The sequence below is a fragment of the Ctenopharyngodon idella genome, chromosome 22 (assembly GCF_019924925.1).
Source record: "Ctenopharyngodon idella isolate HZGC_01 chromosome 22, HZGC01, whole genome shotgun sequence".
Classification (NCBI taxonomy): domain Eukaryota; kingdom Metazoa; phylum Chordata; class Actinopteri; order Cypriniformes; family Xenocyprididae; genus Ctenopharyngodon; species Ctenopharyngodon idella.
Genome location: NC_067241.1, coordinates 7,235,549 through 7,262,609, shown reverse-complemented (window position 1 = coordinate 7,262,609; position 27,061 = coordinate 7,235,549). Strand labels below are relative to the sequence as shown.

At 35.6% G+C, this 27,061-nt stretch overlaps 1 protein-coding gene across 1 annotated transcript; it reads left to right on the top strand.

Moving 5' to 3' along the window:
- The first annotated feature begins 1,204 nt into the window (after positions 1-1,204).
- iffo2a (intermediate filament family orphan 2a) lies at positions 1,205-27,051 on the top strand. Its single transcript, XM_051880068.1, has 9 exons — positions 1,205-2,596; positions 17,357-17,417; positions 17,770-17,868; positions 19,698-19,874; positions 20,042-20,184; positions 22,959-23,142; positions 23,244-23,333; positions 23,405-23,541; positions 23,641-27,051. Exons 1-9 carry the CDS (start codon positions 2,049-2,051, stop codon positions 23,774-23,776), a joined length of 1,575 nt encoding a protein of 524 aa, XP_051736028.1. The 5' UTR covers positions 1,205-2,048; the 3' UTR covers positions 23,777-27,051.
- The last annotated feature ends 10 nt before the right edge of the window (positions 27,052-27,061 follow it).

Sequence of the window (27,061 nt, the reverse complement as noted above, 5' to 3'; positions counted from 1 at the left end):
CATTTTATAGAGAGAGTAATTAGTATTGTAATCTAATTACACTATTGAAAATATAATTAGTAGCTAGTTATTAATTACTTTTTTAGAGTAACTTACCTAACACTGTCTGTTCCCTACATTAAAGGGTTAGTTCACCCAAAAATGAAATGTATTAATTTATTACTCACCCTCATGTCGTTCTACAACCATAAGGCCTTCGTTCATCAAGTTATTTTTGATTAAATCCGATGGCTCAGTGAGGCCTCTATAGACCACTGACCTTCTCAAGATCCAGAAAGGTACTCAAAACATATTTAAAACAGTTCATTTGAGTTTAGTGGTTCAATCTTAATATTATAAAGCGACTTTTTGTGCGCCAAAAAAATAATAAAATAACCACTTTTCAACGATATCTAGTGGTGGCTGATTTCAAAACACTGCTTCGAATCTTTTGTTTCGAATCAGTGATTCGGATCGCGTGTCAATGCAGCTGATGGGCGAGAGTATCCGCGTGCAGGCGGGGAGGAGCTGAAAACGGAGACGTGAAATCGGACACTTTCTGCTTAGTGACGCTCGCGCTGCGTTTGCATACTTTATCACAGCTGAAGTGAAATAAATGCAATATTTGACTAATACACTGATGTTTCAGAGACATTTTCATTCTGTTTACAGCGTCTGTTTTTACAAGAATAAAGTTCAACATAAGCATATATTATTTAAATACCAATGTAGTGGGGTATACGGTTTTTATCAGTTTTATGTTGATAAACATGACACAATATAACATCGCGACTACATGAAAAGAGCTTTAACTGTTATAAATATACAGATGTGTGAGCATTAGTGGTACTGAAGGCGTGAAAATAAACTAAACCTAACCCTAACCCTAGCTGGATGATGACATCACTGTTTACTCCAGTGCTGATATAGATAAATTAACTAAATTAATAACTATTGATTCTTACATCGGAATGAATCAATACTGAATTTACTTAAGATGGATAATGACACCATTTTCTTTAAGAGCTGCTGTGCAGCCAAAATGATATACTAGTTATCACTGTAAAGCTGCTTTGACACAATATGCATTGTTAAAAGCGCTATATAAATAAAGACAGAGCACAATTAGGCCACGCCCACAAATGGGGGGGGGGGGATCTAACCCTCTCCATTTACTTTGTGAAGCTGCCTCCTTGACATTTCTTGCTTCTAACAAAAGATAGAACAATGCCTAAAAGCTGCTGTGTGACAGGTTGTGAAATAATCCTTTGACATGGTTAAAAATAATGGGGTTTTTTTGTTTGTTTGTTTGTTTTTAGCATATCCTGTCGCCGATTACGTTCCCCTCCAGTGGGCGTAGTTCTCAGAGTAATATGACACACTGCGCTCCGTCTCAATTGCCTGTATCCACTTTTGTGTCCTTAAATGCTCTTTTTTTTTTTTTTTTTTTTTTTTTGGTCAACAGCCTATAAAAACTTAGTTCTGCGCTTTTTTAGCTTGTTTGCTGTACACCCTGTCACATAGCAGCTTTTAGACATTGTTCTGTTTTTTGTTATAAGTCAGAAATGACAAGGAGGCAGCTTCATGCAGTACAAATTCAATGGAGAGGGTTGGATTGTTTTCCCCGGGTGGGCGTGGTTTTCAGATTATGACGCGTGTCGCTCTGTCCCTGCCCACGCCCCTCATGTAATATGTAAATTAAAAGGGCGTGTCTTAAAGACGGTATCCAATGCGACTGTTACTGGAGGGCGGATCAGACATGTCTTCCTCTCCTCCCGTTTTCCTTTAGTTGGTGTGCTGCTGTGCTCAGATTGGGCTGAAACCTGAGTCTCTACGGCAAGTTGAGACCAATAACCAGCCCATTTGATCACCAGCGGATAGAACGAGGGCAGCTGTGAGTTCATAAAATGTGTACTGGTCACTGCGCTTTATCCGGCCGCGAGTATGGCCTATTATTTTTGTGACATTAGATAAAGGGAGTGCACCTTGCGTCCGAGAGCATGGAGGTGACGTATGCTGCTTTACAGCATCTGCAGTTTGATGCGTAGAAACATTTCTCACGGATAAAAATGGATTTATCACGTCGTTTTCAAGACCCGGTTCTCAACCCGATATTGTTCAATGAATCCGCTGCGCCTCTCGCTATGAATGAAGCGTGTGAGATTGGGAGCGGGTCCGGCGCCATGGCAACCAGCGCGTTGAGAAACGACTTGGGCTCCAACATTCATGTGTTAAAAACACTTAATCTCCGCTTCCGCTGCTTCCTTTCCAAAGTCCACGAATTAGAGCGCAGAAATAAGTTATTGGAGATCCAGCTGCAGCACGCCCAGGAGCAATCCCGGTACCGACTGCTGTTTTCACGGGAGAAAGCGGTCCAGACGAACTTCGAGCTGCCTTATTCAAACACACTGTGTCAATCGAGACTCCCCGGTCAAATCTGGAGTTTCTCACACACCGCCCGATACGGAGGACGGTACGAGACTCCTCAGGGGCCTGGAGTGTCCTGGACTCAGCCAGACGGTGTCGGGGTTCAGACTGACACCATCACACCTGAACTCAGGGCCTTGTACAATGTTTTGGCCAAAGTCAAGCGCGACAGAGACGAGTACAGAAGAAAGTAAGTCCAGCTCGAGCTTATTTCAAGTGTTTGCCTGCAAAAAGTGAGGAAACCCATTTCTTTATCAACATTTTTTTGTAATTCTGGGGAAAATATATATGCTTACCGCAGTATTTGTTACTACAACAAAATTCTGGTAACTTGATATATTAGTTACCGCTGTCATATAAAGAAGTGAAACAAAATGAGAGCTTGTTACACTAATTGGAGATGCCATATTAAAGGATTAGTCCACTTTCAAATAAAATTTTCCTGATAATTAACTCACCCCCATGTCATCCTTCTTTCTTCAGTCGGAAAGAAATTAAGGTTTTTGGTGAAAACATTCCAGGAAACGTAAACTTTTTGAAGAATACGGAAGGCGGAAGCACTTGCAAGGCGATTATTTGTGTTTATAAAGCATATACCTTTGTATTTTCTTTTTTTTTTTTTTTTTTAAGAAAATGACCAATCGTTTCGCTAGATAAAACCCTTATTCCTCGTCTGGTATCGTTTAAAGCCCTTTGAAGCTGCACTGAAACTTTAATTTTGACCTTCAACAGTGGAGTCCATTGAAGTCCACTATAAGGAGAATAATCCTGGAATGTTTTCACCAAAAACCTTAATTTCTTTCCGACTAAAGAAAGAAGGATGACATGGGGGTGAGTAAATTATCAGGAAATTTTTATTTGAAAGTGGACTAATCCTTTAATTTATAATAGATTGACATTTAAAAACTATTACACTTGATATGATACTTTGGCCAAAACTACCATTAGATATAGATCAATAACTGGTTTGACCACTCTCTTTTTCACTAATATTCACATTTTTCTACATAATTGGTTATTAATTATTATCACGATTACCTTTTTCTACCGATAAATGTCAAAGTAACGTATTTAATCTATTATTCAGCCATTTATATCAGCCATTGATCTTAAAAGAAAACCATCCAAAAACATAAATGCAGTTGTGACCATTTTGATCTCAAAACAGCTTTACATTAATATAATGACATAAATATTATTATTATTATTATTATTATTAAAATGATTATTTTTAATTGTGTAAAATAACAGCAATAAAGCAATAATTAAACATCAGATCTGCATATACCCAGCTAACTTTGGCTACATTCTAGCAAGATTCTCTTAAAGAAAAAACACATTCAATAATATAATAATAACCAGCGTTGGGGGTAACGCATTACAAGTAATGCAAGTTATGTGATCAGATTACTTTTTCCATGTAACTAGTAAAGTAATGCATTACTTTTAAATTTACAACAAAATATCTGAGTTACTTTTTTAAATAAGCAACGCAAGCTACTTTGTTTTCCCATTTAAGTGCAGAGCGGTGTGTGCGCTGCGTAAACACGATGGTGACTGTAGTTCTAGACCAAATGTGAGGATGCATTTACTCATCTCATCAAAAGCAGAATTAATGAATGAGAACTGTGAAATGCACACTCAGAATATTAGGTAAACCTGCAGTAGTTAAATATGTTTAATAACACAAATATACTTTATGTATTTAATCTCACTTTATTAACCAGTGTCTTTACTGCTGACCTTTGATGATCGAATTGAACCATACGGATAAGCAAAAATGACTTAAGTTAAACATCACATTTGTGTTTCTTCTTTTTTTTTATTGCTAAAGTAAGAGTGTTGAACTTTCTCCTGCATCCTATTCTTTTTTTAATCCAGAATAGCAGCACAGCTGAAAGGTTTGTTTGTGCTGCAACCTCTACTGTACAGGCGTAATTTGCATTTCCTTCAGCCTGAGGCTTATTCATTTCACTTTTTGGTTTAAAAGGGCCTTTACATTTCCCAAAAATAGAACTTTTGTTATTAAAAAACACAAGTAAACCAAGCTCAGGTGAGAAAAAGTAACATTACGCATTACTTTCCATAAAAAGTAACTAAGTAATGCAATTAGTTACTTTTTTTAGGGAGTAACGCAATGTTGTAACATTACTTTTAAAAGTAACTTTCCCCAACACTGATAATAACGTTCTCAAAATGTTATCACAAAAGCATGGTTTTTATACATTGTTCATGATGGAATGTTTTTCTGTAACATTTTAGTTAGACATTTGTCTGACATTGTTCAAACATTACTGCATATTTGTTTCATAACTTCAGAGAACATTTAAAAGTAATGTTCCCATAATATTTGCAAAATTATAAAATAGAACATTCCCTTAATGTTTCCTCTATAACTATCACATAACCAAGAAAAAAAACTGGACATTTTAATATATTCAGAAATCAATAACGTTTCCTATCTTAATGGGAACAGCAACATGTTTTTAGAACATATTTTTGTTGGGTTGATTATCAAAAAACTTTCAACAAAAATAACCCTTCTCCTTTCAAAAACAAGAACTTTGCCCCCTGTGTTCATAGTAAACAAAACTGTGTTTCCTTTCTTTTTTATGCAGCTGTCCCTGGGGTATGGGTTTTTCATAATGTCTTAACAGTAAGGCTCTATCAGTAACCCCTGTATGGTCTCTAGTATCCTATTACAAAGTTTGGATATGAAATCTGAGAAAGCAGGGGTGACATTTTATCTGACAGAAACCATTAGCTTTTTCTCTCCTCCAAATGGGGATCTCTGCAAAACCTTCCCATTCAATATGAGTTTGTGGGAACTGCCCTAGAACTTCAGCAGAATCTCTTTACAGTTTCTCTTTTTACCTTTTGGGACCATTAGTCCACATAATATGCTTCCACCCATTTTGTGTGGGTTTGGTTCATACATGGGGAATAATAATCCCCCTGATTATGTTCTCTGTTAGACTTTTTGATGTGTCATTCAATTCACTGGCTGATTCAACCATTTATTTTTGTCATGGATGGTAGGAATGAACCAGTGCATGTTGATTTAAAATATACATTTCCTGTTGTTGTTGCTAAAGGATGCTTGATTTAGGTGTCTACTGCTGGGAAAGTGATGAACAAAACATTTGTGCCAAATTCCTTGTTTCTGTCCAGCACTAGTGTGGGGACTCATTCATTGCTCAACACAAATAAGTTACTGTAACTTTAAGGCATTTCCGGTCATATTGAAGCCCCAGACGTTTTCTTTCTTTTCTACAGTATCCCTGAAGTGCTTTTGTGTTTCCCCAGACTGTTCGTCTTGGCTGTGTTGTTTGTGTCAGTGGCTCTGTTGTAATAGTAATATAATAGTCTGGCTATAGAAGGTCTTGAATTTTTGTCCATAGAGGGTTTTCTCATCTGCCAGAACAGAAGTTGACTGTCTGTGAGAAGAAGTGGACAAATGAGCCATGCAGTGATTCATTTCCAGGTCTTGAGAGGTCTGGAAACCCCACTTTATAAAGACTCTCTGTATCCTTAGATTATTCAGCGCTTACAATGCTGTTAGGAATGGGCTATCTCTAAGATAAAAATGTTTAAGTAAATAGTCATATGTTCGACCTGCCCAACACAAAAGTAACTATTTTTTTGCATTGCTCTCTTTGCTCTGCTGTCGTCTCATGTTTGTTTTAGCCCTCAGATAGAGTGTCACAGTAGCAGCCGGTGGGTTAGGATGGATGTTGGTGGTCTGTTATATTAAATGCGATCCGAAACAGGTGGAAAGTGTGGCATCAGGCTCATATGCAAAGACTGTCTCCTAGGAAATCATTTAAACAAATATAAAACCGGTTTATAAAATAAGCATGCGTTTGGCAACAGGCTGAATGTTTTGACTATAGTGTTCTTTGAGGTACAAAACAACTTGGAGCCAAATGAAAGAAACTGCAATCTCTTAATGTGTTTGTGTTTGCCGATTTTAATCGTATCTGGCTATTTTCAGAGTTTTGAGTTTCTGTGGTCAAAATTCCATTGCTAAAGTCAAGAATTTTGAGCACAGCATGCCAAAAACCATTATTGTTGAAAGGGAAAAAGGACGTTCGAGCCAGTTATTTTCATGTCTCTCAAAACAGCACAAAACATACAAATCATCCCTATACTGACTGAATATTTTAGGGAGCTTAACATATCTAGAGAATGGAGTCATTCTGCCCCACCCCTTTGAGTGTTTGTGAATTCTTCACCCATCCTCCCGTTCCATTGGAATTCGTTGTCTGATTAATCCTTTGTAGGAATTCCATGGCTTTGATAGAAATTCAGGTTTATTAAATTGTCCTGGACTTCTCTGGAAGATGAATGTATTACTCTTGTATTGTTAAGAATCTAACCCCAAGTAAATCAACAACACTAGAAGTCTCTTTTGGTTTTGTGTAATATTTTAGTTGGTGTCATGTTGCCATTTCTGTGGTATTTGTTTGTTTGGATTGATTGTGGCTTTTTGCCCAGTATGTGACAGAGAACTATAGTTTTAAAGTCACCAAACAGAAGTTATGATAGTATTTTCTTAACTATTGTGATGTATATCTGAGTGACATGGCTTCTTGAACAAGAAAAAATATAGTGCAGGACTTGATTTTGTCCATCAGGAATTGATTCGATCGTTGGATCATAGTGATTTGCTCATGCGATGTGAATGACACATTGTCCCGCCAGTAAACACGTCGTCAGAGTGTTGATTAAAGATTATGAGGGCATATGAATTAAAAAAAAAAAAAAAAATTATGTGCACGGATAAATAATTTATAATGAATACTGCCATAAAAAATAAGAATTATCCATTTTAATTTCATGGTGACTTTAAATCATATTTATCAGTCCATATATCATGAATGTTGTGCTGGGAGTCAGTTTATCATTTCTAAGCTGTAGCTTTATGGTTCAACACATGACAAATTTTTGTGAAATAAACTCAAGTTATAAACCTTTCCTAGCACAAAAACCATACATTCTGCAGAGGATGACTTTGAGGAGCACACATTTTCAGAAGGTGTTTTATAACCGCAGCAGGCACTCTCCACTGACCCGTGTGAGTCGGGCTGTAAAGCCTTGGCCGTAGACGTCTGTCCAGTTCTGGTCAGCGACGTTAGCAGTAGCTGTTTTGTGTGGGGGATCACTGGTGTGTGAGTGTGAACAGGAGGTAAGCCTGCAGCAAAGTGAGGTCATCTCTCCAGGGAATAATTTAGTAGTGCTGCCTCACTGGGCGGGAAATCAGTTCTGCCCCCCACTCATGCTGGGAGTCCAAAATTATGGGAACTAGAATATTCTGAATATTTTTACACATCCAAGAAACGGCTACCAACAGGTATGATGAAAAAAAAAAAAAAAACAAATCAAGAATTCACATATGTAAGACATGAAAATTTTTGTCTAGCTTGAGGGAGGGTTGCAAATGTGTTTTCCGAATGTATTTATTTAGTTAGTTATTAAAATTATTTATTTAAAGTTTATCAACAGCATATATTATTATTAATAAATGATATTGCAACTGAGTTTGATAAAATATCTGTGAAAGGTTCAACTCAATTGAACTGACTTTAGGTATATGATTCTGTGATTTTGTTTTTTTTTTTGCCACAAAAATTGCATACATGCAATAAACTGAGTGTTTTCTTTTATGATTGTTTTTAACTGCAGTCAAATACTATTATAGTTTCCACATATGTACAGAATAGACATTGTTGTCATGTTGTCAGGACTGAGTAGCATATTCTTCCACACCATGATGACATTCATAGCTTAAAGCTGATGATCTATCCAGTCTTTTCCATAGCAATGAAAATCAATGGGCTAATGATGCTAACAAATTATTCAGGCGTGCCAGTTTTCCTGTAAGATGTTTTTCTGCCTTTTCTCCAGAGCTAGCAAGTTATTTCATGATAATGCACATTATTGACTTTCAAAAGATTTTATTTCTGCCAGATAGCTGTCAGTTAGGCCTATGTGGTAAATAGATATCTGAGTGACTATGTTTATTGTGCGGGTTTGTAAATGTCCAGCTAGTGTACAGATGGATGGAGCCGGTAAACGCAGACATTATGCATTCAAAAACTGAACCTCAAAAGCCCTGGTGACGCAAATGCTTAATAAAAGCCTGACTTTCCTATCATGCTGGTTTGGACATTGACTGTTCCCTTGTGAAAAAGAAGTACACTTTAACATACTTTTAAAACGAGTTGTTATGAAAAGAATGTACTTTAAATGAATATACAGTACTTAAATGTGAACTGAATGTAATAGTTTTGAACTAGGAATGTCCTGATTAAATTGTTTGTGCCCCCGATCCCATTGAATATTGAGTATCTGCCGATACCAAGCCCCCATCTGATACTTGTATTCCTAGTGCCCGGTGCACACTTAAACTACATTAAAGTTATTAAAATCAATCCAATGTATACAGGGACGTACAGAGAGTGTCTCAGGGGCAGGGGCTCAAAATGTAAACAAGGGGTATCACTATGGACTAATTCCAATATAACAATTACTACAGTAATTGTATAATGCTGCCTTAAAGTGCTATCGGAAATTTCCTTCTTCCCACTTCTGAAGTCGTGATTACGGGCTCGTCACATTCAAGTGCTTTGTTGTCGAAAAGAACAGGAACCATAGAGGACGCCAGGTTTATTCTTGCCCATTAATTGGGAAAATCATATTAAAGCCAAAATGATATTTGGCGTCCCATTCATTGACAACTATATAAACATTCACCACGCTACCTATTGTCAGCTTGCTGGCTCTTCTGGAATTTCGATCAAATGCAGGCTATTTTCGCTGTACGCTTTTAAATGATTATTCATATTAATTTTTAACTAGGAAACTCACATTTAGGGTAATTCCGATAGCACGTGAAGGCAGCATAAGACAAATTAATGTTAATTGCAATTAAATTAAAATGTATTATAGTTTAAATTGATATTAATTGCAGTGAGCTGAACTTTAGAGTGCTTTTTTGACCCACCTAAGTATTAAGACTTAAGTACATAATTATATGTAATTTCATAATTATTACTTCTGTTGTCTTTGGAATGTGGTTAAAGTGTGTTGCCGAAAGTACTTACAGTCATGGTAAGTACTAAAAACTAAACTAAAATATACTTTAATGTCATTTCTATTTAAACTTAAACTTGTATGTCATGTATATATTTGTAGTTACACATTTATCATGATGAAGTTGCAAATATAGTACATTTAAATTATATTAATCTTACATTTAATATCGGATAACACTCTAAAGTTACAAGAATAATTCATTAAAACAACCATTTAAAATGTACTACTTTGGACATGATTTGGACAAGTTTTTACTAAAAGTGTACTTTAAATATAATTAAGCACACTTCTTTTTCACAAGAGTTACTTTTTTCCTGATTTATGTCTGTGTAGACCCTCTGTGCCACAGAAGGGAGGGGTTTAGATCTCTGTGTTCATGTGTCTGTGATTCTTGAGAGTAGGCTCTGAGTATTGATCTGAAATGCAGCTCGCTCTTCCTCTGGTGTCCTGGTGTGGACACAGATGTGCACAACTGAAGACCGTCTGGGACTGTCTGGAGACGGATCGTTATGTAGGTCAACTATGCACATAATGTCAGGATTTTCATTTAGCAGTCATTCTTTTAAGTTTTGTTTATAACTGATTAAAATCTGTTGACCTTTCAACTAGCACTACCCTTAGCAAAGGCAATAAGCATGTTTTTAGCTTTGGAAAGTGTATGTGGACATTGCAAAACTCAGTCATGATGCTAGAGTGATGTGGGTTTTTGCTATGCAATTGCCAAGATGTTTTAGTTGGTATATACTGTGTATATATATATATATATATATATATATATTAGTCTCAAAACATTTAGCACATGGTCAGAGGGTTTAGGACAGAAGAACGTTGCCAAAAGCTGATTTTGGCACAGGCAACAGACTAATGTTCTATCACTGAAATGAAGTGGAGTAAATAGCCTGGCAGTATTTGTTTTGTGTTAAGCCACAAATATTGCTTATTTACTGTATTTATTGTGTACAGACGTTGTAGGATTTCCTTACTTTTGTAAAAGGAAATGCATGTGAGTCTTTGTGAATCATTATCCAGCAGCAGGCAGGATATATAATGTACAGGAATTAATGAGCCCACCATATATCTTGTGGGGGAAAGTCCTTCTGAAAATCTAAAAGCATAAAATAGACCTGGCATGAGGCCTTCATTTTTATTTAAAAAGGCATATTTTCACTTTTATTTTTAGACTGAGCTAGTTTTATAACTCAGTATTGAACAATTTTATGTACTATATCTTTACAGAAATTAAGCAGAAATATACTTTTTTTGTTTGACATTTAATGCGCTGCAAATGTGCATGAACAGAATATGGTACATTCCTCAACAAAAGTGGTCAAAGAACAGACAAATATAGAAATCAAGGGTGATCATTTACATGCCTAACATACCACTGAACTCATGATTTTCAAGAAACGTCAGTTAACACTAAATCTACACATTTTTACTTGAAATGGCTGGGAGCCTATTTGATTACAAAATCAGACACTGAAAAAACTGCTGGAAAGTGAGTTTCACAACATCTTAGTTTGTGCAGAAAAAGCTTTTTTTGGTTGACATGATATACTTCATCTCATAAACTATTTCAGTGTTTACTAATTCTTTTATAATTATTATGCACTCTATTTGTCTGACCACATTTTAATTGAAAAACTAAACGAAGTACTCTTAAAAAGCATTAGCTACACTGGAGGACCCTAAAATGAAGGGAAATAGGTGTTTAAAAATGTTTAAAATAAACAGTGTGAGCATAAAACTTTGTTTACCTTATAGATAAAAAATATATATATATTTTAACCTGAAAATCTTAGATAACTCATTTATGGAATAAATAAAAGATAGCTTTTTTTGTTTGTTTTGACAGCTACCACTGTTTTAAAAAAAAATCCAGAAATGGCAGAACGCATGTAAAGGAATAGCTGGTGTCCCACTTTGAGATTAGTTTAGAATTTAAAAAGAGGTCATTTACATACCTAACATACCAACTCGTGACTATATTATAACGTGTGTAGCCTTCTCTGCATTTTGCCACAATTTCTGTCTGCAAAATATGTTAAGGAGGCAATAGTGGGTCATAGGTCATAGGGTTATCTTCCTCTGTCTTCTAGGTTACTTACTTCCCCCATCTTCTTGTTGCATCTTCTTGCAACATCATTCTTGTTCAGTCCTCATATGCATTAACCATTCAAAAGTTGGTAAGATGTTTTAATGTTTTTGAAAAAGATCTCTTATGCTCACCAAAGCTGCATTTATTTGATCAGAAATACAGTAAAACAGTAATATTGTTAAATTTTTTCTATTTTAGTATATTTTAAAATATAATTTATTGCTGTGATCAAAGCTGAATTTTCAGCATCATTACTCCAGTCTTCAGTGTCACATGATCCTTCAGAAATCATTCTAATATGCTGATTTGCTGCTCAAGAAATATTTATTATTATTCATTTATCAATGTTGAAAACAGTTGTTTTGCTTCATATTTTAGTGGAAACCTTGGTACTTTTTTCCAGGATTCTTTGATGAATAGAAATTTCAAATGAACCGCATTTATTCGAAATTGAATTTTTTTAGGGATGCACAATATATCGGCCACCATGTCGGTATCAGCCGATATATGTTCATTTTTTATGTTATTGTTATCGGCCCGATAAGAAAATTTGCCCGATGTATTAAAGCCGATAAATAATGGAATATTTCCTTCAGCTGAGACACTTCAGATGCACACTATCCGCCATTTTGTTTTTGAATTGCTTGAAATATGATTGAAATCACTTCAAAAAGGGAAATACAGTTAAGTGCATTATGTACAGTGCAAGTCTGTCATTTAGACTACATAAAATTATAATGAGAACATGGCTTTTAATGGTGAGACTTTTGTTTTTATAATCAGACTCTCAAAAATTATCTAGAAATTTGGATTTCTATTTATCGGCCAATATATCGGTTAACCGCTTTCAAATATAGAGAATTATCGGTATTGGCCAAAATTTTCATATCGGTGCATCCCTAGTTTTTTTGTAACATTATAAATGTCATTTTAGATCAGTTTGGTCTTCTCTAGATTCAGCTCTTTGGTGGTCCCATCTGATCTTTGTGAACATCTCACTCTGAGCTCCTGTTTCGAGAGTAAATACGAGGCGAGATAATGTCTCTTTGCAATTCAGGCATTTCAGAGGTGGTGGACAAATGATAGGTGTGTCTTTATGTGAGACATAATGCTTTGAAGGTCTTCACAGGTGCTATGATGAACCCCCTCACAGTCACCTCACATTGTCTCTCTCTTTGCCCAATTCATTTGTACACTTTTGAAGTAGTTTAAGATTACAATGGGACACACAGAACTTTTGACCTGTAACAGATTTGCCTCTATGTTCTTCTCTTTCCTCACCCATAATAGCTCTTTGAAACATTGGCAGAAGTCATTTGAACTCTCCCATAAACTGAACAATGTGTATTTAAATTGACTGTCCCGATCTCACACAATGGGAGAAGACACAGCAGTGATGGCATATAGTGAAGAACAAAGAAAACGCCTCTTCATTTTGTGGTGTGTCTCATCTTTCTTTTCCTAAATAGCAGTTCATTAAAAAGTTCTTGGCCAGGTGGGCATTCAAAAGATTTTGGTATGCAGTATTTATCTACATTTCCTCATAGCATTGTTCACAATGCCTTATTTTGGAGAGAGTTTCCGTTTATATTGTGTTCAGTGTCTTTTGGATTAAATGAAAGCTCAGTCTGTGCTGCAGCAGAGGAAATGAGAGGAGTCTGATTCTCTCATGACCTTGGGCTGTTGTCTAGTCAGCTCCACTGGATCCCACTGACATTCAGAGAGATCCACACTGACCCTGCACTGGCTGAACAGCCATATCCATGACATATCTCCACACGTGTGTATATCTACCTTGTGTGAATCTAGATTTCTGGCTCTTATCTACCTGTGGCTACTTCTTAACCAATATAACGGTCTTTCTCAAAAAGGATAGCTGACCCAAAAAATATTTCTGTTTCAAATGAATGTTCTTTTGAACTTTCTATTCATCAAAAAAAATCCTTAAAAAAATAAATAAATAAAGGATTAGCTCACTTCAGAATTAAAATTTCCTGATAATTTACTCACCCCCATGTCATCCAAGATGTCCATGTCCTTCTTTCTTCAGTCGAAAAGAAATAAAGGTTTTTGAGGAAAACATTCCAGGATTTTTCTCCATATAGTGGATTTCACCAGGGTACAACAGGTTTAAGGTCCAAATTGCAGTTTCAGTGCAGCTTCAAAGGGCTCTACACAATCCCAGACGAGGAATAAGGGTCTTATCTAGCGAAACGATTGGTCATTTTCTAAAAAAATAAATAAAAATGTATATACTTTTTAACCACAAATGCTCTTCTTGCACTAGCTCTGCGATGCGCCACGCATTACGTAATCATGTTGGAAAGGTCACGCATGATGTGGGCAGAAGTACCACGGTAGGGTGAAAAACTCCATCTCATTTTCTCCTCCAACTTCAAAATCGTCTAACATCGTTTTACCATTTTTTGTAAAGGCCATTTGACTTAGTCTTTGCACATTCGCTTTGTAGACACTGGATCGGTACTTTCACCTACGTCACGCGTGACTACATAATGCGTGACACAGAGCAGTGCAAGACGAGGAGTGGTTTAAAAAGTATAAAAAAAATTATTATTATTTTTTTTTTTTTGAAAATGACCGATCGTTTCGCTAGACAAGACCCCCGTTCCTCGGTTGGGATCATGTAGAGCCCTTTGAAGCTGCACTGAAACTGCAATTTGGACCTTCAACCCATTGTACCCTGGTGAAGTCCACTATATGGAGAAAAATCCTGGAATGTTTTCTTCAAAAACCTTAATTTCTTTTTGACTGAAGAAAGAAAGATATAAACATCTTGGATGACACGGGGGTGAGTAAATTATCAGGAAATTTTAATTCTGAAGTGAACTAATCCTTTAGCAGCACAACTGTTTATTTTGTTCAAATAAATGCAGCCTTGGTGAGCTTAAGAGACTTCTTTCAAAAACATGAAAAACATTTACTGACCACAAACCTTTGAACGGTAATATTAGTGTAAGATTATTTGTTAATGGCATTTCACTTTCACTCTTCTACCCTGAGAACTTTCTCTACTCTTGTTTTCACTGAAGAACCACAGCCTCCACATGCTTTTCATTCCTGGCCAACAGGTCAGCTTAACATAAGTATAACTCTTTGTACTAAACACATGATCGCTTCTGGTTCTTGTCATGTTGAGTCAGCACTTGCCCCCTCTTGGCAGGGTGTCTTGATGTCTGGACCCAGTCAGACTGACTCTCAATGCAAGTGCAATATAAATGGAGTCCATAATCCCTTGTGCATGTAAGAAATGAAAGGATAAGGAGCTTATAAAACAAGAGAAGCTGTCATCCTTTAATCCAGCCGATGAGGAATCTCACCGCATAACTGAGTACAGAATCAGACAGGGGGAATCCCGCAGCATGGTAACACTTTGCAGTAGACAGTTGGCTATTTAAACCTATGATGCATGAATTATTAAATCATGAAAGGAAAAAATATATTTAGAATTTTTTTTTTTATAAATTAGCTATTTCATTCAGGAGGTATTAATAGCCTGAGCAGAATAAAAAATAAAATATATACACAGAAAAGTGTATCTTAAACAAGACATTGTCATATGAACAATCATTCTGTAATTATACTGACCCAAAACCTTCTTTATTTCGATACGGACAAAAAAAAAAAAAAAAAGATAAAATGCCGTTCAGTAAGTGAGCCAGATGTTGATTCAGTGACCACTCTGATCGATTCAGTTCAGTGAAGGATTTGTCTGATCTTTTTGAACTATTCACATCAAGAACTGGCTCATTTTTTGGGGAATTGGACCACACTGTTTGCGCTATATGCATTTGATTCCCTAAAAATAAGAATCATCTGTTCATGAATCAGATTACATTGACTGTTGTATGGTCGTTTATATGCATTACACGAGAACTCATTATAAAATGTTTTTAACCACAGTGTGCCGTCATTTTAGTGTATCACATTCAATACAGATGCTGAACTCACAATTAGGGGCGGAAAGTTTCCGGTAAATTTCCAGAAACTTTCCACGGGAACTTAACCTGGGGAATTTTGGAAATATTCCAATTTGGAAACTTAACAGGAATTTATGGGAATTAATTGGAAATTTTGGGAAATTTATATAAATGTATAATATTTATATAAAATGTATCATATACAAACATAAATATAAACATTTTGTTTGGTCATAACATGAAATTTCTTTTTCGCATTCAGTTAATTCTAATTTAGTAAATATGCAAAAAATATTTTTATTGCAGCAATTGTTATGTGTTATTTATTTCAGTGTCACATGATCCTTCAGAAATCATTCTAATATGCTGATTTGATACTCAGTTATTGTCAATGTCAGGATTCATTGATGGATAAAAAGTTAAAAAGAACAGCATTTATTCAAAATATAAATCTTTTCTAACAATATCACTTTTTATCAATTTCACACATCCTTGCTGAATAAAAGTATTAATTTCTTTAAAAAAAACAACAAAAAAAAAAGGAAAAAATGACTGACCCCAAGTTTTTGACCGGTAGTGTATAATGTTACAAAAGATTTATATTTTAAATAAATGCTGTTCTTTAACTTTTTATTCATCAAAGAAAAAGTATCACAGGTTATAAAAAATATTAAGCAGCACAACTGTTTCCAACATTGATAATTGAGTATCAAATTAGCACATTAGAATAATTTCTGAAGGATCATGTGACACTGAAGACTGGAGTAATGATGCTGAAAATTCAGCTTTGATCACAGGAATAAATTATATTTTAATATATATTAAAATAGAAAACCATTATTTTAAATTGTGGTTGTATTTCACAATATTACTGTTTTTTTTTTTCTGTATTTTTGATCAAATGTGTATGTTATGGACTGGGGGAATGCACAGTGCATGCAGGGGGTGTGGCCTCAATAGCCCTGAAGTAAGTAGTGTGCTGTGTGAATGTCAAGGTAAAAATTCAACTGAAATTGCATTAAATCTGGTTGTTTTAACCAAAATTATGCTGCATGATGTTTTTTTTTCAACTATATTTAAGTACCCTGTTATAGGCTAACCTGCAGTTTTGCAAATTCCCTGTTTATTCCGATTAATTCCCGTTAATTCTCATATATTCCCGTTAATTCCCATGGAAAGTTTCCAGCTTTGAAAATTCCCGAAATTTTGCAACCCTACTCACAATTACAACTCAGGTAATTATAAAATCTTTAGACATGTCGCTTAAGATTCAACAGCAACGTCATAGATTCCCAGACACTGAAAAGCAGTGTAGGTAACCCCGAATAGACTTTATTTTAATCGGACACCGTTAAAACACTGCTTCTGGAGCAAGAGCAAAGAAACCGGCACAATAATTTACCTCAAACATTTCTCCCCCAAAAGTTAAGCTTTTATTTGGATATTCCGCTATGCACTACAGTCTCCATAGTGATTTAAAGGGATCTTGCTAGTGTTTTCAGGGAGTTCAGTGTCTGAGGAAGATTCTCAATGGTCAGTGGCAGTAGGAGGATACTAAAGTGTTTTTCTCAAGTCTCTTTTGAGTACATGTAATTGAATAAAACTGTACCTTTGATACTTGTGTGGTAAACTTTTACATACATGTGGTTTTTATAGAAGCAGTTTTGAATGAGTGGTAATTTGAATTACTTTTAATAACTTTCATCCTCTTTTAAGCCACTCAGTGGGATTGTAATTAATTGAACTTGACAAACTGTGCACATTCATTCCAAGTACAATCTGTGCCCATTTGGCTGTTATTGTGTTTGTATTCCAGATGGGAGGAGGAGGTGTCCAAACGTGAGCAAATGGAGTCTTTGGTGGAGACCTTACAAGAGGTGAGATCTCAAACCTATTATATTGTGACTGTGTTGATGTTTGACATCCATACATCTGCGCTGATGCATGTCTAGCTTTTAGGTAATTCTATTCCATGGAAGAAACACCCACACTGTAAAAATAGATTCTGAAACCAAGTAAATAATGCAGAAATAAACATCCAGAGTTGCTTGATTACTGTTGTTTTGTAGAATGGAAACTTGACATTAAGTTCAGTCAAAACATTTCATTAAAATAATGAAGTAAATATAATTAACTAAAAGAAACCAAGCAAACTATTGCCTTCATTTTCACCCACTCATTTTTTTCTTTACAGTACACAGCAAAACTTTCTAAATGTTCTCGTTACAGAGTGTCCAGTCGTCTGAAGCTGTGCAAGGAGAACTGAGTGAAAAGATGGAACGTCTTAGAACAGAGCTGGTGGTCTTCAAGAGCCTCATGCCTCATGATGTAAGTGTCCTGCTTTATCTGGTATCAACTTCTGAACACAACTGATGGCATGCAAATCCATTCACAACAGTACCTTATTTAAAAGAGTATCATTTGACTGCACCTGTGAGAGATTAAATAAAGATTACAAGATTGACTCTCAGGGAAATGAATATGAACCCACAGGTAAATTGCTCAGGCATTAAACTGAATAGATACCCATAGATTTGTGTGGACAAATAAGCAATAAAGCAGTCACGCTTCTGGCCCTGGAACAGATGCATATTGTTCTTTCATGTTGCGTAGATGTTGTGAGTCCCAGTAATAAAGCACAGCTGACTGCCGCCTCCCTGGATGATATGTTCCTCAATGTGAAAGCACACTGTTGCAAAGCATTTCAAAGAAGCTCAACCATCTGTTGCAGCCAAATGAGTTTAGAGCGGTTTATCTGCCTTTGAGGTTTTTGTAATGCTTACTAACCCATAAAAAACTGTGTAGTGCTGTTTATGCACAAGTTTCTATTATAATATAATTATATAATACAGTACCTGTCAAAAGTTTGGAAACATTACAATTTTTTTTATGTTTTTGAAAGGCTTTTTTAATCGCCAAGGCTGCATTTATTAAACAAAAATACAGTAAAAACAATAATATTGCAAAATAATATTACAAATTAAAAGAACTGTTTTCTATTTTAATATATTTTAAAATGTAATTTATTCCTGTGATCAAAGCTGAGTTTTCAGCATCATTACTCCAGTCTTCAGTGTCACATGATCCTTCAGAAATCATTCTAATATGCTGATTTGATGCTCAGGTAACATTTCTTATTATTATTATTATTATCAATGCTGAAAACAGTTGTGCTGCTTAACATTTTATTTTAACATTTTAACATATTATTATTATTATTCATGCAGTTTTTATTATCTAATATCAACTGAGACTGTAGAACAGGGGTCGGCAACCTATGGCACATGTGCCAACACTGGAACGCAGAGGGGTAATCGCTGGCACGTGAGCAAAAGCGACAGAGGTGTAGATTTCATTCAGATAAAGTACCTCGTACCTGCATACGGATCTACGTTTTGAGCTACTCATTCATCATAGTAACACAGCTTGTTTTATTAAGTTAGGAGTTATAAATACTATTAAAGTATGAGAATTAAACTGCGCAAGTCAATGAAAGTGCGCAGCTCTGACTAACCATTAGTGCGACCATGAGTTACTGACAGCTCAGTGCTATAAGTCAGTGCTATAAATTTCGGAGATATTCAACCAAGTATATTGAGTCCTATTAAACATTCCACACACATTGAAATGACTGTGGAAACTCTGTTCATGTGTACCTGGTCACTTTTTCTCTGTTTTCTCTGATTGGATAGTTATCTGATCAGTTAAAACACATGAATTACCTGGTGTAAACAGACCCATTGGAAATCTGTTCTTCAAAGTCTATTTTAAACCTGAAAACAAACTAAAGGATTTTGACAAATGTTAAACAAATTGCTTCAGAAATATTTAAGGTCCTGCATATTTCAATGTTAAACTTTATAAAATATGTTTGTGTATTTACACATATGGGGCGTTGTGGCACATAAACTTAAAAATGGCGCTTCATGACAAAAAGGTTGCCGACCCCTGGTGTACAATATATTCGCATTTGTACTTTAAAAATTATTTTTCGTACCACAGGGCTGTTTGCATGATATTACTACATAATATTGCTTAAATATGTTGTGGTATGTTTTTATAAAGCAAGAGAAGTATGTTTTCCTGTTCGTTTTCTGCTGAATCAATGCATGACGGATTAAGACCGAAATGTCTCATTATCATGGATTTTTGTATAGGACGTGTCTGACTTGGACACTAAAATCCAGGAGAAAGCCATGAAGGTTGATATGGACATCTGCAGACGCATCGACATTACAGCCAAGCTGTGTGACGTGGCACAGCAGAGGAACTCAGAAGACATGAGCAAGATATTGCACGGCAGCCCATCCAGAGCTCCTCCCGAACAGAAAGGGGTACGGAAACTTACACTCACAATAGATTCTGATGATATCTTCCAGTCTACTGGAACAGTGTGCAAATTTGGAGCTCAGATTTGATTTGCAGTATGTGGAGTTTATATAACAGCTTATCGTGCAATTTGAATCTTTTAGCAATCAGAGAATATGTGTGTGTGTTGTAGGGGATGACAGTGTGTAGGAGGAAGGAGTATAAGGGTGAGTCAGAGGAGCAGAGAATGGAGACTGATGTTGATTCTGCTCACTGTGAGGACATGCCTGGTTCTCTCAATATCACAGATGAGATGAAGAGGATGCTCAACCAGCTGTGAGTCTTCATAGCCATTAGAGCAGTGTTTCTCAAGACCATTTTGAGTGGGTCAGAGTGTGTGGTCAAAAAAAACATTTTTTTTCTGAATCGACTATTATTTAGAAAGACGAGCGTAAAAGCTGTTGACACTTCTGACAGACTCAGTTTAAGTAAAGAATGCCTGAGAAAAATGCATTGTCCTGATTTAGTATCTGCGGTCAGATGAGATGTTGGGTGCATCTCAATCAGGCAATAGTCAGGGCGCTGATCAGGGATTTGGCCATTTTAAGGGCTGTCTCAATTGCAAAATCCTTCCAGTGCATTGAAACGTTCACTCCCTAAAAATGTCCAACAATGCACTGTGAAAAACCAGGCAGCATCGGTGCTCACTATGTTCCCTTAACGGATGTTCTCAAACATGAAACATAAATCACGTGAGCCAACTCGCTACACATAATGATATGCGATAGATGTTTTAAAAATACAAACCATTATTTAATTATCTTTCAGCATAAACATACATTGCTAGACAGGTAATGAACATAATCTAGCTAACATTTATAATTTATTTATGGCTGAAATATGTATTAAGCTAAGTATTTATTATAATGTACTTTAAACAACATTAAAAAATAATATCAGAAAGATATTAGTTCTGCTGTTGTTCTTAAATACCAGTAGTGATGTTGTACAATGTTAATGTTGTCATGTCGCCGGAAACTGAGTCATCAGTGTCTGAGTGTGTAGTAAGCCATGGTTCTTACTGTCCTTACCAGTGCCTGAATTCATGTACACTATATACTGATTCACAACCTCAGAAGCTAGGGAGCTGATTGAGATGCACCCGTTGTCAGGCTGTATGTCAGTGTCATTATTCTAATGTTATTTTCGTAACTTGTTATGAAATAAAAAGTCTCTCACCTCAAAAAAAACAAACTTTCCTGTCCTGTCACACATATACTGTGCTTGCAGTGTGCACTCTTCAATTGTATGCGCACTTCACTATATATATATATATATATATATATATATATATATATATATAAGCAAAATATAAATATATTTATATATATATATATAATTTTTTAGGAATTAGGTCACATTTCTAATGGGAAATTGTGGGCCCCATGGTCAAACCAGTTGAAAACCACTGCATTAGAGGGCACCTTCTGATAGTTTTGTGTGTGTGTGTGTGTGTGTGTGTGTGTGTGTGTGTGTGTGTGTGTGTGTTTGTGTGTGAATTTTTTGGAGTGTTAATTTTATTTATTGTTTGTGAGATCATTATAGGGTTTAAAACAAAATGCTGCAAAAGTATAGAATATGAACTTAGTGTCTTGGCTTTTGTATGATCCCTTACTGCCATCTAGTGTTCATATGGTGAACATGCTCATTTTGTGTGCTGTGTATTTTCCTATTTGAGAGAGATCTTTTATCTTATTGTTTGTTATTAAATGACTATTCTTACTTTAAGGCCTTGCCTTTAATCCTTTGTTTTAATCTCTTATTCATTACTTTAATTAAAATCTGGATATTAACTTGTTTTTCTTACGTTCATTTGTTCTCCTCTTATGTATCATATGCCCGGTTTCACAGGCAAGGCTTAAGGGTTAGTTCACCCAAAAATGAAAATTCTGTCATTAATTACTCACCCTCGTGCCGTTTTACACCCGTAAGACTTTCGTTAATCTTCGGAACACAAATTAAGATATTTTTGTTTAAATCCGATGGCTCAGTGAGGCCTGCATAGCCAGCAATGACATTTCCTCTGTCAAGATCCATTAATGTACTAAAAACATATTTAAATCAGTTCATGTACAGTGTACAAGTACAGTGGTTCAATATTAATATTATAAAGCGACGAGAATATTTTTGGTGGGCCAAAAAAAAAAAAAAAAAAAACGAATTATTTAGTGATGGCCGATTTCAAAACACTGCTTCAGGAAGATTCGGAGCGTAATGAATCAGCGTGTCGAATCAGGATTCGGATCGCGTGTCAAACCGCCAAACTGCTGAAATCATGTGACTTTGGCGCTCCGAACCGCGGATTCGACACGCTGATTCATAACGCTCCGAAGCTTCCTGAAGCAGTGTTTTGAAATCGGCCATCACCAAATAATTCGGTTTTTTTTGTTTTTTTTTGGCCCACCAAAAATATTCTCGTCGCTTTATAATATTATTAAACCACTGTACTCACAAGAACTGATTTAAATATGTTTTTAGTACCTTTATGGATCTTGAGAGAGGAAATGTCATTGCTCCCTATGCAGGCCTCACGGAGCCCTCGGATTTCACCAAAAATATCTCAATTTGCGTTCCGAAGATTAACGAATGTCTTACGGGTGTGGAACGGCATGAGCGTGAGTAATAAATGACAGAATTTTCATTTTTGGGTCAACTAACCCTTTAAGCCTAGTCCCAGACTAAAATGCATTTTTGAGCTGTTTTAACTGAAAGCAATTTAGGGACATATTTTAAAATATGTCAGTGCCATTGTTTTGTCTCAAGATTCACACCAGTAATGTTTTTTTCTAAGGCACATTTATAAAAATTACTTAAATGTCCTAATTTAACTAAAGCCAACTCCTGGCTTAATCTAAGCCCTGTCTGTGAAACGAGGCCATAGTCTTTTGTTTGTAATCCTTTATTTGTAATCCTTTAGATTGTGGATCTGTTGATTTTCCTTTTCTTTTCTTCTTTTGTGTCTCCTCTTTTCTTTCTGTTTTCTCTTCCATGTCTATGTCTGCTGCCTATCTTGCGCGCAGAGGTTGCTCACCTAATTGGTTTGTTGGCAGGCGGGAAACGTTCGAGTTTGACGATGACTGTGATAGTCTGGCGTGGGAGGAGACGGAGGAGACTCTTTTGCTCTGGGAGGATTTCAGTAACTACAACAGTGTGAACCTCACCACCACCGCCGCTGCTGGCACAGTCAACACAGTGTCCTGCACATCTGACACTCACGGAGAGACCCACGAGCAGGTGGGTCGCAAGTCACCAAGCTCTGTTAGCAAACATGTTTAAGTAAAAGAGCCAAATGACTCCTGAGAATATTAATGATACGTAATGCATTATCCCGCCAGGATCGAAGTCTAGGTAGCCTCATAAATGAAACAGAGTCCCTCTTTAAGACCAGAGAGCAGGAGTACCAGGACACCATCGGACAGATTGAGGTTAGAGAACGTTTGTGAATGATACGTTTCAGCTGATATTTACTTAATTGACCGCTATCTTCCTCTCGCAGCTGGAACTGGCCACGGCTAAGAATGACATGAACAGACACCTTCATGAGTACATGGAGATGTGCAGTATGAAGAGAGGGCTAGACGTACAGATGGAGACCTGCCGGAGGCTCATCCAAAGCACAGCCACCACTGGCAGGTTGGTTTAATCCTATTATATTTCATAAAAAATAAGAATTATATTATTATAATAAGAATTTTAATGATTTATGTTCATGTCCTGTGTTTTCCACTGCAGACAATCACCCTCCTTCAGCTCTGTGGCCAGCAGTGATTCAGGAAACACTGATGACATCCAGGATGAGCTGGAACATGATGGAGTAAAAGATGGAGAGAAAGAAGGGGCAGTAGAGATGAATGGAGAAGTCAGATGATGATCAGCCCTTCATCATTCTGGTTTCTCAGCTTCTTTGTGAGCCAGTCACTCTTTTAAGTCTCTGGTCACCTTTTCTTATATAGTATGGATGAGTGTGGAATTTCAGATTCCCAAAGAGCAAGTATTGGTGCTTTATATGCTGTCTTAAAGCAGGACTAGCTGTGCCCTCTTCATCAGCACTGCCAAGGCATGGCTCCATAGTCTTCCTCACTAGCTTTAACTGACACTCGTTACAGTGTGATGAATATCATATATAATAATGCATATTATTATAAATAATATTATAATAATATATTATCATATATAAGATGGTGACATTTTGCAATAAGGTTTTATTTGTTAACATTAGTTAACATGAACTAACAATGAACAATGTTTATTAATCTTAGTTAATGTTAATCTCAGCATTTTTAAGATCATTACATTAGTTAATGTACTGTGTTAATTAGTATTAGTTAATTAGCATTACATTAGTTAATTAGTTAATGTACTGTGAACTAACATTAACATGGACATTTTTAACTAACATTAAAGGGTTAGTTCACCCAAAAATGAAAATTCTGTCATTAATTACTCACCCTCATGTCGTTCCAAACTCGTAAGACCTTTGTTCATCTTCGGAACACAAATTAAGACATTTTCATGAAGCTTCGAAGCTTTACAAATCTTTTGTTTTGAATCAGTGGTTCGGAGCGTGTATCAAACTGCCAAAATCACGTGATGTCAGTAAACGAGGCTTCACAAGTGTTTTGAAATTTCAATGGTTCACGTGACTTTGGCAGTTTGATACATGCTCCGAACCACTGATTTAAAACAAAAGATTCGTAAAGCTTCGAAGCTTCGTGAAACAATGTTTTGAAATCGCCCATCACTAGATATTGTTGAAAGTTGTTATTTTGTTTTTTTGGTGCACAAAAAGTATTCTCGTCGCTTCATAACGTAAAGGTTGAACCACTGTAGTCACATGAACTATTTTAAATATGTCTTTAGTACCTTTCTGGCCATCTGGAAGTGTTAATTATCTTGCTGTCAATGAAGGCCTCACTGAGCCATTGGATTTCATCAAAAATATCTTAATTTGTGTTTTGAAGATGAATGAAGGTCTTACGGGTGTGGAACGACATGAGGAATTAATGACAGAATTTTCATTTTTGGGTGAACTGACCCTTTAACATTAATATATTAATAAATGCTGTAAAAATATATATTGCTCATTGTTAGTTCATGTTAGATAATGCATTAACTAATGTTAACAAATGAGACCTTACTGTGAAGTGTTACCTATAATATAACTATTATGGTATTATGATAATATATTAAATATAAATATTATTTATTAAATACATCATTTCTGCTATCTTGCTCATTTGTTTACATGAATCTAAAAAAAAAAACAAGTTACACATCCATCAGTTAAAAAAAAAAACAGACAGATTAAAACACATTATAGAGGAAAGTATTCTTCTACATCAAGCTCTGGAATACATTCAGGCTTTTAACGTCACAATAGTCAGTAGATCAGCCATGCAGTATGCTTCACAAAAATATCTGATCAATTATCATGAAATATCTCATCGGTTCAGATGTTTTCACCATGTAAAACTGTTGCTCAACTAAACCACCGTGCACTAAGATCTATGCAATAATCTGGACTGGACTGGACTGACGTTACATTTTGTGATTCTCTTTGCTGGAAACAGATTCAGTATGTGTGAGTTGATTCTCCTTAAGTTTCCTCTTGTTTCTTTGTATTGGCTCTTTCAGTGTTGGAGAGTAGCAGTAAAACCCAAACTCATGTGCCTACAGATATGCTGTATACAGTGTCTTAGTTGCCTTATATTTTTCTCTGAATATTTTAAGTACCGTGCATGATTTGCTATGTTATAGACCAATAAATCCTGAATCATATCTTTAGTACGGATGATGACATATAATTTATGTCTAGGATGTTAAATGGTGTGATATGAGGTTTTGGAAGCCATACTATATCTGTCCTCAGGTGTTGAAAGGTTTGGTCAAGCTGAAAAATAGATACTGACAATTTTGCTATTACTTTTAGTTCAGTATGTGGGTCATTCTCAGGAAAAGGTGTTATTTGTGCACTTTTTCTTTTTGAAAAAAAAAAATTAAAAATTAGTAAATACAAAGTATCAAAGTACATATACTAACTCTAAAGCGCTACATTATTTCAACCACGTTACAGCAAATTGATGTTCTTACAATAGAGAACTGAGTAGATTCTGTATATTTAGCATTTAGTATAGTTATAACTCGGTGTCATTGTGACTTGTAACATTTAAAAACATAACTATAATAATAATATGTTTTGTCAGAAAAAGAAAATGTCACAAGACAATGGGTTGAACAGAGCGTGCAGAGACAAATTCTACATTTCTCAGAAAATGTATGAAGCCTTTTAGAAGAACTACATGGTAATTTCAATAAAATAAAGGTCTTTTTTTTTTTTTTTTACAGTATAATAGTGATAAATAGGGACCTGTAAATTTCAAACCAACGTTAAACATTAAAATAGTTTTATTTAAAATAAAAACAATATATTTTGCATTACAAACAGTCAAATTGATTGTTTAATGTGACTTAGTTTAATATCAGTAATACGTCATGGGGAGGCACACTAATAACATCACTTCCTAAGAATGACCCACACACTATCCCCCGTCCCCCCCCCCCCCCCCCCCCCCCCCAAAATATGTTTTTGGCTTATTATTCAAGAGGAAGATTATAAAATATAAATGATTATTCATTATTTATTTATATTATTGTATAATGTATAATTAGGTTTTTAAACTAAAATGATGTTTATGTTAGCATATTACTTGTATTACTTTTATTATGTTTGTTAAATACATTTTTTTATTACTTTTGTTTTATTATTACATATAAATTAATGATCGATTGCTGAAAAACAGTATCTGTGTGATGGAGGTTAAGGTTTGCTATTATTGCCTTTTTAATTAATGGAAATGAATCATTCCATATTTTATACTATCCTCTATATGGTCATTCAGATGTTATATGTTGATACAATTTATGATTTAATATTTCTTGCCTTAAATGTGGGCCATTCTAATAAAATGTATTAGTTTGTGCTGTATACTAAAGAAATGAGCTGACTGATCTTGAGCTGAATGTCTGGGAATGTCTAGAAATGAGAGTTTGTTTTTGGAAATCTGGAGGACTATGCAAGTCTTATGTAACTGTACTCTGATTTTATGCTGGTTTTAAATAAAAAAAACACACACACACCACACACACACAGTTT

Coding starts and splice junctions, on each gene's coding strand:
- iffo2a (XM_051880068.1), top strand. CDS start 2,049: ATGGATTTATCACGTCGTTTTCAAGACCCGGTTCTCAACCCGATATTG. Junction 19,875..20,041: donor CTCCTCCCGAACAGAAAGGG/GTACGGAAACTT, acceptor TGTGTGTTGTAG/GGGATGACAGTGTGTAGGAG. Junction 23,334..23,404: donor ACACCATCGGACAGATTGAG/GTTAGAGAACGT, acceptor TTCCTCTCGCAG/CTGGAACTGGCCACGGCTAA.